The sequence below is a fragment of the Sciurus vulgaris genome (genome assembly GCF_902686455.1).
Source record: "Sciurus vulgaris genome assembly, chromosome: X".
In the NCBI taxonomy this organism is placed as follows: Eukaryota; Metazoa; Chordata; class Mammalia; order Rodentia; family Sciuridae; genus Sciurus; species Sciurus vulgaris.
In genome coordinates, this window is record NC_136471.1 from 90880000 (window position 1) to 90893501 (window position 13502).

General features: G+C 41.2%; 1 protein-coding gene across 6 annotated transcripts in view; it reads left to right on the top strand.

Moving 5' to 3' along the window:
- Positions 1–7875: 7875 nt before the first annotated feature.
- FAM120C (family with sequence similarity 120 member C) overlaps positions 7876–13502 on the top strand; it is a 113239-nt gene continuing 107612 nt past the window's right edge. The window contains exon 1 of one of the 6 annotated variants that reach the window (XR_013761091.1): positions 7876–10610. Coding sequence is in view for 4 of the 6 variants with exons in the window: in XM_079123767.1 (XP_078979893.1) it covers positions 9915–10610 (696 nt within the window). In the remaining 2 variants the exon portion in view is untranslated. The remainder of the gene's footprint in view (positions 10611–13502) is intronic. The other 5 variants (XR_013761092.1, XM_079123767.1, XM_079123766.1 and 2 more) reach the window with 5 other exon arrangements.

The window sequence follows — 13502 nt, forward strand, 5'->3', positions numbered from 1 at the left end:
GAAGAAAAGTTTAGTATAGTGGACAAAGGGGAACAAAAGGAAGGGAGGGGGATAGGAGTAGGAAAGACAGTAGAATAAATCTAACAAGTTTCCTATGTACACATGAAAATACCTAAGTGAACTTCATCACTATGCCCACCCAAAAGAATGGGGTCCTAATTAGAATAAAATATTTCCTTTGCTTATATAACTTTATCAAAATGGATTCTACTGACATGTATAACAAAGAACCAATAAAATTTTAAAAAACACATCCTTCATATCTTTCCTTATGAAACACATTACTTTCCTTAGAGTTGCTTTCTTTAAAATTTCTAGTAACTACAAATATTAAGTATAATTTTAACCCTAAGTAACCTTAATTTCTAATGAAAACTAGCAAACTACCTTTTCATCATTCACTATAACATAGTTCATAGAAATGATTTGTCATGTTTATTAACAGACCTAAATATATTTAACTTATCTATACCATATAAAAGAACAAGATGTCGAAATACATAAAATTAAACTTAATGCTGGATACAGTGGCACAAGCTTGTATTCTCAGCCACTCAGGAGGTTGAGACAGGAGGATTGCAAGTTTGTGGTTAGCCTGAGCAATTTAATAAGACCTTGTCTCAAAATAAAAATTAAAGGTCTGGGGATGTAGCTCAGTGGTAAAGTGCCCCTGGGTTCAAGTCCTAATACCAAAAAAAAAAAAATAGTTATAATTAGTAATTATGTCAGTATTTTTGAGTCATTAAACAAAATTAGCCATAATCTAAGTATTTTACTTTTTTTGTTGTCAATTCAGGCATACGTTGAAAATGTCACAGAAATAAAGAAACTAAAAGTTAATTATTCTTCCTCGTCTCACTTTTCCCTTTTTTTCCTTTTTATGATAGTATTCTCCTTGAAGTTATTTCCAAATGCTGATAGTTATTGTTATATGATAAGATATACATCTGTCTCAAAGGCACAGAGAAATATTGAAAGTTTTTCCAAGACAAATTTATGGTATGTTAGGTGAGACATAAAGGATTCAAAAGGAATGTCCAGGCAACATAAAACTCGAGGAATTCACTATTGGATTTCACAAAGAAGTACACAGATGGCCCTGGGATAAGGTTCAGAAACCTAACTAAAATTTGTCCATGAAAACCTGAATCCTTCCTTTATGTTTCCTCTTAATTTTCCATCCTGACTGCCACATGGAGGATAGGGGCTTGAAGGACAAGATATCAAAGATTCAAGAGAATGGGATAGAAGATCACAGGTGGCAAAAATAGAGAAGGAGGAGAAGTAAATGGAAAGAACAGGTCTGCAAGAAGCCAGTTTTGGGAGATCTTAAGTTCACAAAAAGGCCAATGAAGTTTCACATTATCCTCAGCAAAACTCAAGTCAACAAGAAAAGGAAGCAGACAGAAGGATAGAACATATTGTTAAGGGTTCAAGAAGACAGGTTTTAATTAACTAAGAAGTTCCCATAAGAGAAGCAGGATCCAATAGAAACTACTTTTAAAAAAAGCAAAGCCTGAATATCAGCTTCTAATTAAGCTTAATTTTGAACATACAGCTCTTAAAAAAAAACTACTTCAGCCAGGACAAACAGCAAATATTCTGGGCTTCTATTATTATTATTATTATTATTATTATTATTATTATTATTATTATTTTCTTTTAAATAAAAAGTACCTAACAAATGACCCAGAACTAAAAACAGTAAGTCTTATGTTGACTGTAGAACAAATGTGGCATCTCCCCTCTTGAGATTCAGAGGCCTATCAAACAAGAAAAACTTGGACACTCCTGGAGAGCTGGGAATATTCAGCACATGAGCTGCAAATAAGATGCGACCCTCTTTTTTTTCCTACCCATATTCTTAGGGACCCTAACCTTTTGATTGACTATACACACAGGTTCAATAATCTGCATGTTCCTGCCAAGTGGAAAGCTACTTTCCTAAGTTGTCAGGGCAGAAAATGAGCCAAACAGGAAAACTAGCTGTCTATAGGAGGTGAAGAATAATAAATGGGTATCCTAAGACCAAGAGTCACGATTCAAACCTACTTTTACAGGTTTGGAGATGTAGCTCAGTGATACAGCATTTGCTTAGTATGAGCAAGGCCCTGCATTTGATCCCCAGCACTCAAAAAACATCCCCAAAACAGAAACAAAAAACACATTTTTTTAACAAATGTTAGTCAATGATTTATTCCCAAAGTGAATACCAGTAATACCATGGGCACAAGTAGTATTCTCAATGTGATTGAGTCCCCTTCAGCCAAAAATTTTATTCCCAAAGATAGACAAAGAAAGCAAAGATCTTTGTTGCCACAGGTGGTTAAAGCTAGGGTTTGTGAAAATGGCTTCTCCTGCCAACCACTGGAATATGAGACCCTCTCATCACAGATCCACTAATTCATGACACAAGGCAGGGGATACTAAGATGGGAGATTCCCAGTACTGATTCAAGCAATGAAGGTTGGCATAACAAAAGCCATAGTTATTAAGACCCCTGAGAGCTGGCATGAAGGTTCCCAGCCTATTCAACCAATTACCTGATGCAAACTGACACTTGTGCCCCCTGGCTGGTAGAGACCAGAGAATGTGTTCTCAGTGGTCAGAAAGCCAACTCTCTGGACACAAAACAGGAGAACCTCATCCAGTTTTTGTCTCAAGGACCCACAGCAATGCTTGTATAAACAGATACCTATCTGGGGAGAACCAGGAACACACCCATCTCTGATGCTGGCTTGAACAAAAACCTTAAAGGGTTTATGCCTGTTTTTGAACCTTATGATTCTCCTCTTTATGACAAACTATAGAAAAGACAGAGCCAAGGGAAAACAAAGATGATCTCTGGGAGGGAAGAAATCAGAAAAGGTGTATTCATACCAAAAAGATCACAAGTCCTTATACATATGAAATGGTACATATAAATTATTTTCTCCTAATATAGGAGAAAATATAAATACAAATATAAATGTGGAAAGAAAGTGATTAAGAAAAAATTTTCTTTCAATTTCTTTTTTTATTTCAATACTTGGGATTTAACCCAGGGGAACTTTAATACTGAGTTACATTCCCTTTTTATTTTAGAAAGGTTCTTGCTAAGTTGCTTAGGACCTTTCTAGGTTGCTGAGGCTGGTTTGTTTTTGTTTTTTGTTTTGCTGTGCTGGGGATCAAACCCAGGGCCTTGCGCATGCAAGGCAAGCACTCTACCGACTGAGCTATCTCCCCAGGCCTGAAGCTGGTCTTGAATTTGAAATTATCCTGTCTCAGTCTCCAAAGTCACTGGGATTATAGGCATGTGCCACTGCTTCTGGCACTTGAATTATTGACCAAACACCACAGGCAGAGATTTGGGAGAGCTGACCTTGGTTTAAAAAAAAATCTCATTTTTCTTTGCTAGTTCCTTATCAGTTGGCCCAGGATCTCATGTGCAGGCTCTGGAGGAAGTCATATCTCAGTTGCCAGAAACTAGGGGAAGAAAAGTGTGATACTTTTCATAACTTATCATAAGGGTCACAGCCCACATTCCTATAACAAGGGGTAAGTAGGGCTGGGGGTGTGCGTCAGTGGCAGAGCACTTGTCTGGCATGCAGGAAGCTCTGAGTTTAATCACCAGCAATGCATAAAGCAAACAAACAAAAAAACAGGTTAACAAGAGAAACACATAAAAAATCATCCAAAACTTTATGTGACACAAAAGCTGTAAAAAGCAAAGACCCAAATTTTATGCTTAAGTTCAGTGAAGAATGGACAGTCATGTAAAAACATGATTGTACAAAAGGGTATAATGTAATGTTAACAGACTGAGGAGGGGAGACCCAGCAAGTCCTGTCCAGATTATTCTTAACTTCTCTGTGTAGCATTCTTTTGCAGAGTATAGGGCAGGACCACTTTGGAATGAATTTCTCCAAAAAGAGAAGGGAGGGAGTGACCTTTCTAGCGTTCATGGCTTCCTTAGTAGGAGACAGGTTCTAGTTTCTATGATCCACCTTTGGAAAGAGGAATTCTGGTTTCTATGATGGGGACGGGGAGGAGTGGGAAAAAGAAGAGCAGAACAAGAACTGAAGTCAACTTTGCTTCTGAGGCTGCTTTTGAGGCCTTTCAATAGCCTTTAGTTCAAAGCAGTCAGCATGCCAAAGTGCTCTATTTTGGGGTATCATTTTTCTGAGCCCCAATACCCCAGTGGTGTTAGATGATGTAATAAAATGGGCTTCAGATGTGAAAGTGATTAAATTGGGGATAATACCAACATAGAACTCACTTTAAAATGTGTCATCATGGCAGGGCACAGAGGCACCTGCCTGTAATCCCAGCACCTCAGGAGGCTGAAGCAGGAGGATTGAAAGTTTCAGGCTACAGTGAGCAATTTTGCAAGGCCCTTTCTCTAAAGTAAAAGTAAGAAGAACTCAGGATGTAGTATGTAGCTTGGTGGTAAAGCACCCCTGTATTTAATACATAGTACCACAAAATGCCTCCCCCATGATACTGAAATGTGACTAGGGCCAAGAAACACTGTCATTATTTCCTTTACTAATCTAATAAACTCCCTGCTATAAATCAGTTGCTGATTCAAGAAACACAAGCAAAACTGGGTATGGTGGTGCACACCTGTAATCCTAGTGACTACGGAGACTAAGGAAAGAGGATTCCAAGTTCAAGGCCAGCCTCAGCAACTTAGCGAGACCTTGTTACAAAATAAAAAATAAAAACTATTGGGGTGGGGGGGGGGGTGGGGGGGAAGGGAAAAAACAACAGAATGAATTAAACAACATTGCCCTATGTAAATTTATGATTTTTAATAAAAAAATGGAAAAAAAAACTATTGGGGATGTAGCTCAATGGTAGAGTACACCTGGGTTCAATTCCTAATACAAAAAATATGAGTCTGATGTGAACTCTCCATACAACCTCTTCACACTTCTCCCTCCATAAAACTTAACATTTGTTAACTGTTTATTTTATCAGTTAGTATGTTAAGTGCTCTACAATGCCATTTAATGTTCATAAGCTTCTGAGGTATCAATACTAAATTTGCCCTCTTAGCTTCTTCACTGTCTTAAAGCCTGCTTTCTTTATCCCTGCCATGTACTTAGTATGAAATAAACCCCTTGAATAAATTAATGAATCCATATTTCACAGATACATTAACAATTCAAGAGGTTAAATAACTTGTTAAGGTTATACAGCTAATAAGGAGATGAACTGGTATTGGAATGCACATCGTAGTTCCAAAGCACACAATTTGAACCACTGTTCTGTGACATCTACTATTCCCTTCTACTTTCAGGGCTTTGGCCTTTGTCATCTCTCTCCTCTCTATGGCCTATGTGCTCCTGGAGTACATGTTGGGACTCTTGTGTTTAAGTAAAGACACCCAATTTAAACATGCTTAAGCAAGACAAGTAAAATAGAAAGATAGGAGGGTCTCACAAAACCCAGGGATAATGAAGCTGGGCCTTAGGAACAAATGAACCAGGTGCTTGAATGCAGTCAGGAGTTTTCATCTTTCCTCCACTAATCCCAAATTCTCTAGGAAGGTACACAAAGGATGGCTCCTATGCAACCATCAAGATAAGGTAGAGATAGTGGTAGAAAAAGAGTGCCAAGAGACAATCCAATAGATTGTCCTCCTCTTGTCTGCCCCATAAATATGTGTGCCATTTTCTCATACAAAAAAGCCCACAACTAATATAATCCATGGATGCTTGTAAATCTTACAGAACTACAGCATTCAGAAATAATGGCATGGCACGGAACACAACTATTCGTCCTCTAAATGTGGCTTCCCTTGTAACCTCTGATGAACTTAAACTGCCACCAACAGATTGTAACATAGTAAAGAAATAATTAAATGACCACAATCAAAATTCCCTTTTAGGAAAGAATAAGTGACACCATTAACCAGTCACCAGGTCTGAGGTTAAACCCTTTTCCATTATTTCAGAATAATGGAAATGAATTATAGGCCTAGAAAAACTAATGTGAGTCAATAGATCGATGCACTTCCTTGCTTAACCTGTCTACTTGGGCTTGGGGTATGCCCTAGAAGAGTAATGATTAGCTGGAGGTCTAGTCAGACCAGCAAAAACTGTAGGTACACTCCTTTCAGACACCTGCAATAAGAGAATTGACCAAGATAACATGACTTCTAGGAGCTTAAGGTCAAATCTCTGAGGAGACCCAGCCCACTCTGGTGTATTTCTGTCAGGAAAAGCTCAGGGCCAGAAAAAAAATTCAGTTTGTTCTAGCCTACACCCAATGGGCCCCAGGCCTCCCTTGGTTATTTATTTATTTATTTATTTATTTATTTATTTATTTATTTATTTATTATTGTAAACAAATGGGATACATCTGGTTATTTATTAAAAAGACTTGCAGTTGTGAATCCTTCCTCTGTCCCTTTGAGATGTGTATGTCTCTCCTACAACCTAGGAGTGACTTATTTACTCAACCTTGGAAATGTAATCGTCAGGAAGGATAGGGCCTCTGTCTCGGTGTTTCTGGGGAGGATAGAAATTAAACTTCAGCAATTGCCAGATATCACACTCAGCTGGCTCAATTACATTTACATTGACCAGCCCTTGCTAATTTTTTACTTCCTTGAGTGAGCCCCCACTTACTCTCATCCTCTATTCCCTCATTCTGTCTTTAAAATGCCCAGTCATAGCTGGGTGTGGTGGTGCATGCCTGTAATCTCAGAGTCAAGAGGATGAGTGGGAAGAGGATTGCAAGTTTGAGGCCAGCCTAGGTGCTCAGCAATTGAAGCTTTTTTTTTTTTTTTTTGCTTTTTGCTTTTAAAGGACCGTGGATGTAGTTCAGTGGTAAAAGCCTCTGGACTCAATTTCTAGTACTGAAAAATAAATACATAAAGTAAAATGCCATCATCTCTGTGCAAATCGGAATAAAGTTCAGCCCTTTCCCCTACTGTCAGAAGTTACCAAATAAAATGTTTTCACTGCTTTGCTTTGACTTATATCAGGAGTTGTTTATCGTTGATACCACTTAAACCCCACACCCAGTGTTTCTGATCCTAGAGGTCTGGGGTGAGGCCCAAGAATGTCATATTTGTAATAGTTCACAGGTGTTGCTGGTGTGTTAGTACAAGGACATACTTGTTTTTTGTTTGTTTGTTTGTTGGCAGTGCTGCTTCACTGTCATATAACATGGAAAGCCAAGTTCCATTCCCATTAACACATAAAAGAGATCTTCCATCTCCGTTAATTCCACATTTTAGGGTCTATAATTTGCCACATTCCATTTTGGTACCAGTTCTTGAATTAGTTAACATTTTCTTCATCATAAGTAGCTTATAACCCGACTCCATCTTAAACAAAAATAGTAATACTAAGGATATGGGGTTGTTTAAGAAAAACCAAGGACAGGAATGTCTTAAGATGATCTGGAACCTGGAATACCATGAATATTTCCAACCTCTCATCTCTACTCATTTTCTTTTCATTTTATGACTTTTATTTTTAATTTTTTGGGGGTACTAGGGATTGAACCCAGGGGTGCTTTACTACTGAGCTACATCCCCAGTCCCTTTTCATTTTTTAGACATGATCTTCTTAAATTGCTGAGGGTCTAAGTTGATGAAGCTGGTCTCAAACTTGCAGACCTCATGCTCGGCCTCCCAAGTTACCAGCATTTACAGGTGTGTACCAACAGTGCTAGCTATTTTTAAAATATTTTTATTAGTGAATCATAATTACACATAATAGTAGGCTTCATTGTGATACACTGGTACCTTCACATAGCATATTTTGGTCTATTTTACCCCCCATACCTACTCTTTTCCTCCCCTCCTTCCCCTAATACCCAACTCCACTCTAGAGGGTCTCCCTTCTATTGTCATGAGATTCCCCCCCCCCACTTTTTTTCTTTCTAGCTCCCACATATGATCCTTGACTTTCTGCTTCTGGCTTATTTCATCAAGCATGATGTTCTCCAGTTTCATCCATTTTGATAAAAATAACATAATTTCTTTCTTCTTTATGGCTTAATAAAAGGTCATTTTGTACATATAACACATAACCATGTTTTCTTTAACCATTCATCTGACATCTGACTCTACTCTTTTCTGAGTCTGCATGGTTTTCTTTTTTCTTTCTTTCCTTATTTCTTTTCTTTTTTTTTTTTTTTTTTTTGACAATAGGAACTAAACCCAGGGGTCCTTACCACTAAGCTACACCCCCAGCTGTTTTATTTTTTATTTTGAGACAGGGACTTACTGAGTTGCTTTAGGGCCTTACTAAGTTGCTGAGGATGGTCTTGAAGTTGCAATCTTCCTGATTCAGCTTCCCAAGTCACTGAGATTACAGGCATACACCCCGACACCTGACTGAGTCTAGTTTTCTTTTTCTGCTAACCAACATTTTTTTAACTTATGTCTTTGGTGGGAAAATTGCTGATAGTGTCCAAGTTTTACACTTAGAGAAAAGCAGATATCTTTGACCTAATTCTAAATTTCTAGGGAATGAGATTCTGTTGAATTATCTACAGAGATAGGAACATGACAATTTTTGCCCCTATAAATGGGGAAAGGAGAGGGCCAATTCCTAGAAAAGGGAGGCTGGGCAGACAATCCAGTAGTGTTCACTTTACCAGAAAACCTCTATTCCTTCCATTCTTTATCCCTTTAAGCCATTGCCCTCTCACATCCACTGCATGTTTTCAATTTACCTATGTGCACTGCCTCACCATCTACTTATTCTTTGCCATCCAGGCCTTAACCTCTTTTGTGATATATTCTTTTATGTAGTATGAAACATTTTTTGCTTTTGCATTCTAATAGACTTGTCTCAGACATCGTTCATCTTGCTCACTTTTGGGTTGTACAGTTTTGAAGAACTTCTACCCAGACTAATTCACAATGACATTTGGAAACAAGGACCCTTAAATATAGAATATTTAATATAAATACTAAAAGTAGGATATGGTAGTTCAGTGAGTACCAAAAGGTACAACTTGTAGTTTGTGTTGGCCCTCATCTCACTGCCCAAAGAGATCCTGACGGCAAGGGGTATTCAGTTTCACTTTGTCCCCACATTGCCCTGGACAAATTTAAGTCTCATCATTCCTAACTCTTCAAACAACTCTTCAGAGTTAAGAGTAGCTAAAAGTACGCAGGTTGCTATAGAAATCGTAGCGATTATTTTTATTTTTCATACGTGTTCTTTCTCACATAAGTAAGGCATATTAGTTTTTGCATCAAAGTGCAAATTCTCCCTCTCGGGGAATTTTAGCTCACTTTGCTCAAATTCAATGAATCCACTCTATTTCCTTTCCCATGATGCATCACTCCTTCCCCCACAAACTCCTTTTGATGGGAATGGCAGTAAAAAGCCTGAGGCGACTCACTGGGATGCAAGGAATTGGAAGTGCAAATCCTAAAGACATCTCTTCACGCCCCGCCTCTGTGACACTGTGAACTACAAGAGGGGTAGTAGTTCGGTTGCCCTACTACATCCTGAGGCCAGATAGGAGAAGACTACAACTCCCAGGATGCGCATCCGCCCCGCCCCACTCCCCCTCCTCCAGCTAGAAAGCGTGTATCATAGAGAAGACGAGGCAACATGGCTCCCGGAGGTGGAAGGAAGAGGTTTCACCCTCTTTGAAGCGGTGAAGAAGAGCAGCGGGAGAGGAGGAAAAAGAGAAGTGACTAGAGCCTGTCATCGCTTTTATCCTCCCAGCCTCTCCTGAGTCCGGTCTGCCTCACCCCTCCTGTCCACCGGTATCCAATCTGTGGTCTCCTCCCCTCCCCGCCCTTGTTTCCTCACCCCTCCCCTCGGGAATCCTTTTCCCGCCCCCTCGCCCCCCGCGGAGTGCGCACGCGCCCGCCCCCAGCTTCGCGCCCAGATCGCCGCCTAGCTTGCTCGCGCAGCCGCTGTCTCATCTCCTCTGCCCACCGACGAAGCATGGGCGTCCAGGGCTTCCAAGAGTTCCTGGAGAAACGCTGTCCTGGGGCCGTGGTGCCGGTGGACCTCCTCAAACTCGCGCGCACTGTCTCGCGCCAGCAGCAACAGCAGCACCTGCACCGCCAGCTGCCACCGACGGCAGCCTTAGCGCCCGGAGCTCCACGCGCCGCCAGGGGCTCTGCTCCTCTGCAACCACCGCTCCCGCCCGCAGCTTTGGGTGCCTATTCCGGGGGCGCGGGCCCGAATCGGCACCATCACCCTGCTCACCACTTCCACCACCACGGCCCGGCACAGCCCGGGCTGCACCCGCCACTGCCGCCGCCGCCCCCTCCGCTGCCCGGGGCTCGAGTGCTGGTAGACGCGGGCTCAGCGCTTCCACGGCTCTATGGCGGTTACCAGACGGATTGGGTGTGTGGTGGCCAGTGGAACGCCATGCTGGGCTACTTGTCAGCGCTGTGCCAGGCTTGTGCCTACCCCGGCGGCGACGGCCTGGAGCTGGTGGTCATGTTCCCCGGGGGCCTGGGCAAGGACCGACTGGCTGAGTGGGGCCGTCGGTGCCAGGCAGAGCGGCAGACAGCGCAACTGATCGTGGGACACGTGGGCAACAAGGGCACCCCTCCACCGCGGGCCTGGTTCCTGCCACCGGCCTGCCTGAGCCACTGCGTGAGGCTAGCACTCATCCGCTTCCGGGTCAAGGTGAGGGAGGGGCCAGATTTTAAATAACACACCCTACACCTATTTCCTCCCAACTAAACACCTAGTCACCTACCCTTTAACCTGCTATCCACCCACTTACCCACTCAATCTGATAATCTAACTGCCTAACTACTGTTGACCATTTTGTCCATCTACCCCCACCCCTTCATACCACCTCTATGGATTCGCTTACGTACCAGACCACAGGTCTATCCATGTAATCCCAATAGCTCCATTTATCTTCACTTACCTAATTGGTCTACCTCCAGGATTTAGCAGAATCTAGTCAGAATTTCTTTTGCAGCCTCACCTTTCTCCAGCTGTCTTTTTCCCTCAAACTGAAATACCTTTTCCTTGCTTTTTCCACTTGACATCTACTCCTATATCTCTTTCCAACCTTACAGCAAATCGTTTGAATAGATGTTAATTCAACACTGCTATCTTGACAAGGTGCTGCTTTTTTACCCATCTATCTATTCAACCTTTCTCATTTCTACATACTTCTGTCTCCTGTCTTAGCCTAAATGAACAAACAAAAACCTACTGATTCAGTCACTGTTCAACAAGTGACTGAATATAAGGGGTTTGAAAGACATGCAAGACACCGTTCCTGCCCTTGGAAAATTAGATATGTACACATGGAACGTTTATTTAATCGTGTAAGTGTGTACGGCGACAGTGGTTTATCATACAGACAGTAAGTACAGTACCTGTTTGTGTATGTGTGGGGGGAGGATATTTTTGTACTGAGATAGTCTTTCCTGAAGAAGTCAGACCTTGCCTGGCTCTGCAAGGATGGGTTGGATTTCAGTGTGGCACAGGTTTGGGAGAAGGGTGCTTTCAGTGAGGGGAAGAAAATGAGCAGAAACAAAAAGGACTACCAAGTGTGTGAGGCCCCATGAGCAGTTAAGTCCAATCTGCATGTGGTTGGGTCACTCACTGCATATGGGGCCTGGGGAACAGCTTGGCAGCATCCCCAGTTCTTGGCACCACTGCTGTTGCTCTGTTGCTTTCCCATACTCTTAGGTTTCAAGTTCCTACGTGTAGGGAATAGTAAGGCTTGAGAAGTAAGGAGATGGGCAGGAAGAAGAAAAAAACAGTACAAGATTGGGTAGGATGAAATTGCCAAAAAAGAAAGAAAAGAACAACCGTGCATGTGCTTATCCCCCAACCAAGGTTTTTGGGGATGTCCTCACAGGACAGGGAATTGTAGGTTTTACACAATAAAGAAGAGGTGCCTGGTGGAGTACTGAGGAAAGAAATTTCAGCTGAGAGACTGAAAGACCTATACAGAGAAGCTTGTAGTAGTTATTGAGCTTGTAGCTGGAGTTCAGTTTATGCTACACTCCTAGTGCACAGCATCAAATCCGTTGCATAGACTGGATTGATTATGTCTGTTTGAATTTAAAAATCCAGCTGTAGTCTGGGGATGCGATTCAGTGGTAGAGTGCATGTTTACCATGCATAAGGCCCTGGGGTATGATTTCCCAGCACCACACTCATAAAATCCAATCATGACTAACTTAAACATACAAAGAAAAAGAACAATATAAGAGAAACCCACTTGCTTGTCCTCCTAACTGAACATTTTAAAATCGATTCTTCATTCATGGCTTTTCTTCCTACTGCTACCCCGTAGACTTTCAAGACTTTTCTTCATTATTAACCTGGTTGCTGGCAATAGTAACCACACTGATGGATCACTTACTGCATGTGTGTCTTTATTTATTTATTTATTTATTTATTTATTTATTTATTTTTGCAGTGCTAGGAACCTAACCCAGGATCTTGTGCTCTACCACCAAGCTATACCCCAGTACTACATAGTTTCTTTGTAAAAATTATTGTCTCATTGGAGCATCACAATTACCAATGAAGCAATATTATCCCTGTTTTCCAATGAGAAAATTTGGGCATAGGAGCTTTAGAAACTTGCCCAAAGTCATCTAGCACTAAGTGGCAGAGCTGGGATTCTGGGATTCATGCCCATGCAGTTTGGCTTCAAAGCTCATGCTCTTAACAGTACTCTGAGCTGAATCTTTCTAAAGTGCCACTGTGATTAGATCATTTCCATAATCGACTACTCTTCCATGGCTCCTGGGTAAAGACAGGTTCAGGTCATTCATTTATTACTTTACTGAGTGCTTGCTGGCTAAGTACTGTGCTAGTTGCTGAGAATTCAGAGGTAATAAGAGCATTCCTGCCCTCAAGAAGATCTGGAGTTGGTGAAAAAGAGACATACTGAAGACAAAATTTCACATACTGTGTGATAATTGCAAATGATGAGAAAAATAAGGCCCCTATAGAGGCATGCTTTATTTGGGGTGAGTGAGTGAAAGTTGGGGAGGCATCAAAGCTGGGTGCTGAGCTATGAAGTGGGCTAAGGGTAGTACAGATAGTGGACAAGGGTGTGGAGACCTAAAATAGCCATTTGTGAACTCTGAATAGGTTTTGATGGGAGGCTGGCAGGAGAGATGAAGTGAGTTCGTGGTTTCCAGATTTTTGTTTGTTCACGTATTCCAGTCAAAAATTTTGAGAAGTGACTGTAAATACGTTTTGTCATACTTAACATGAATTCTCATTTTTAAAATCCCAGCAGTAGCTAGGTGTGGTGGTGCACATTTATAGTCCCAGCTACTCTGGAGGTTGAGGTTTGAGGATTGCTTGAACCCAGGAGTTTGAGACCAGCCTGAGCAACTTAGCCAGATCCACATCTCTTAAAAAATAATAAAAATTCCAGCAGTTAATAAAAAAATTAAGATGGCTTGGATAGATGGATGGATATATAATGAATCAAGTGTGGTAAAAATTGGTAGAATGTCAGTGGTGAGTATTTGTATGTTCATTGTAAAATTATTTCAACTTGGCCATGTGTTTTAAACTTTTCATAAT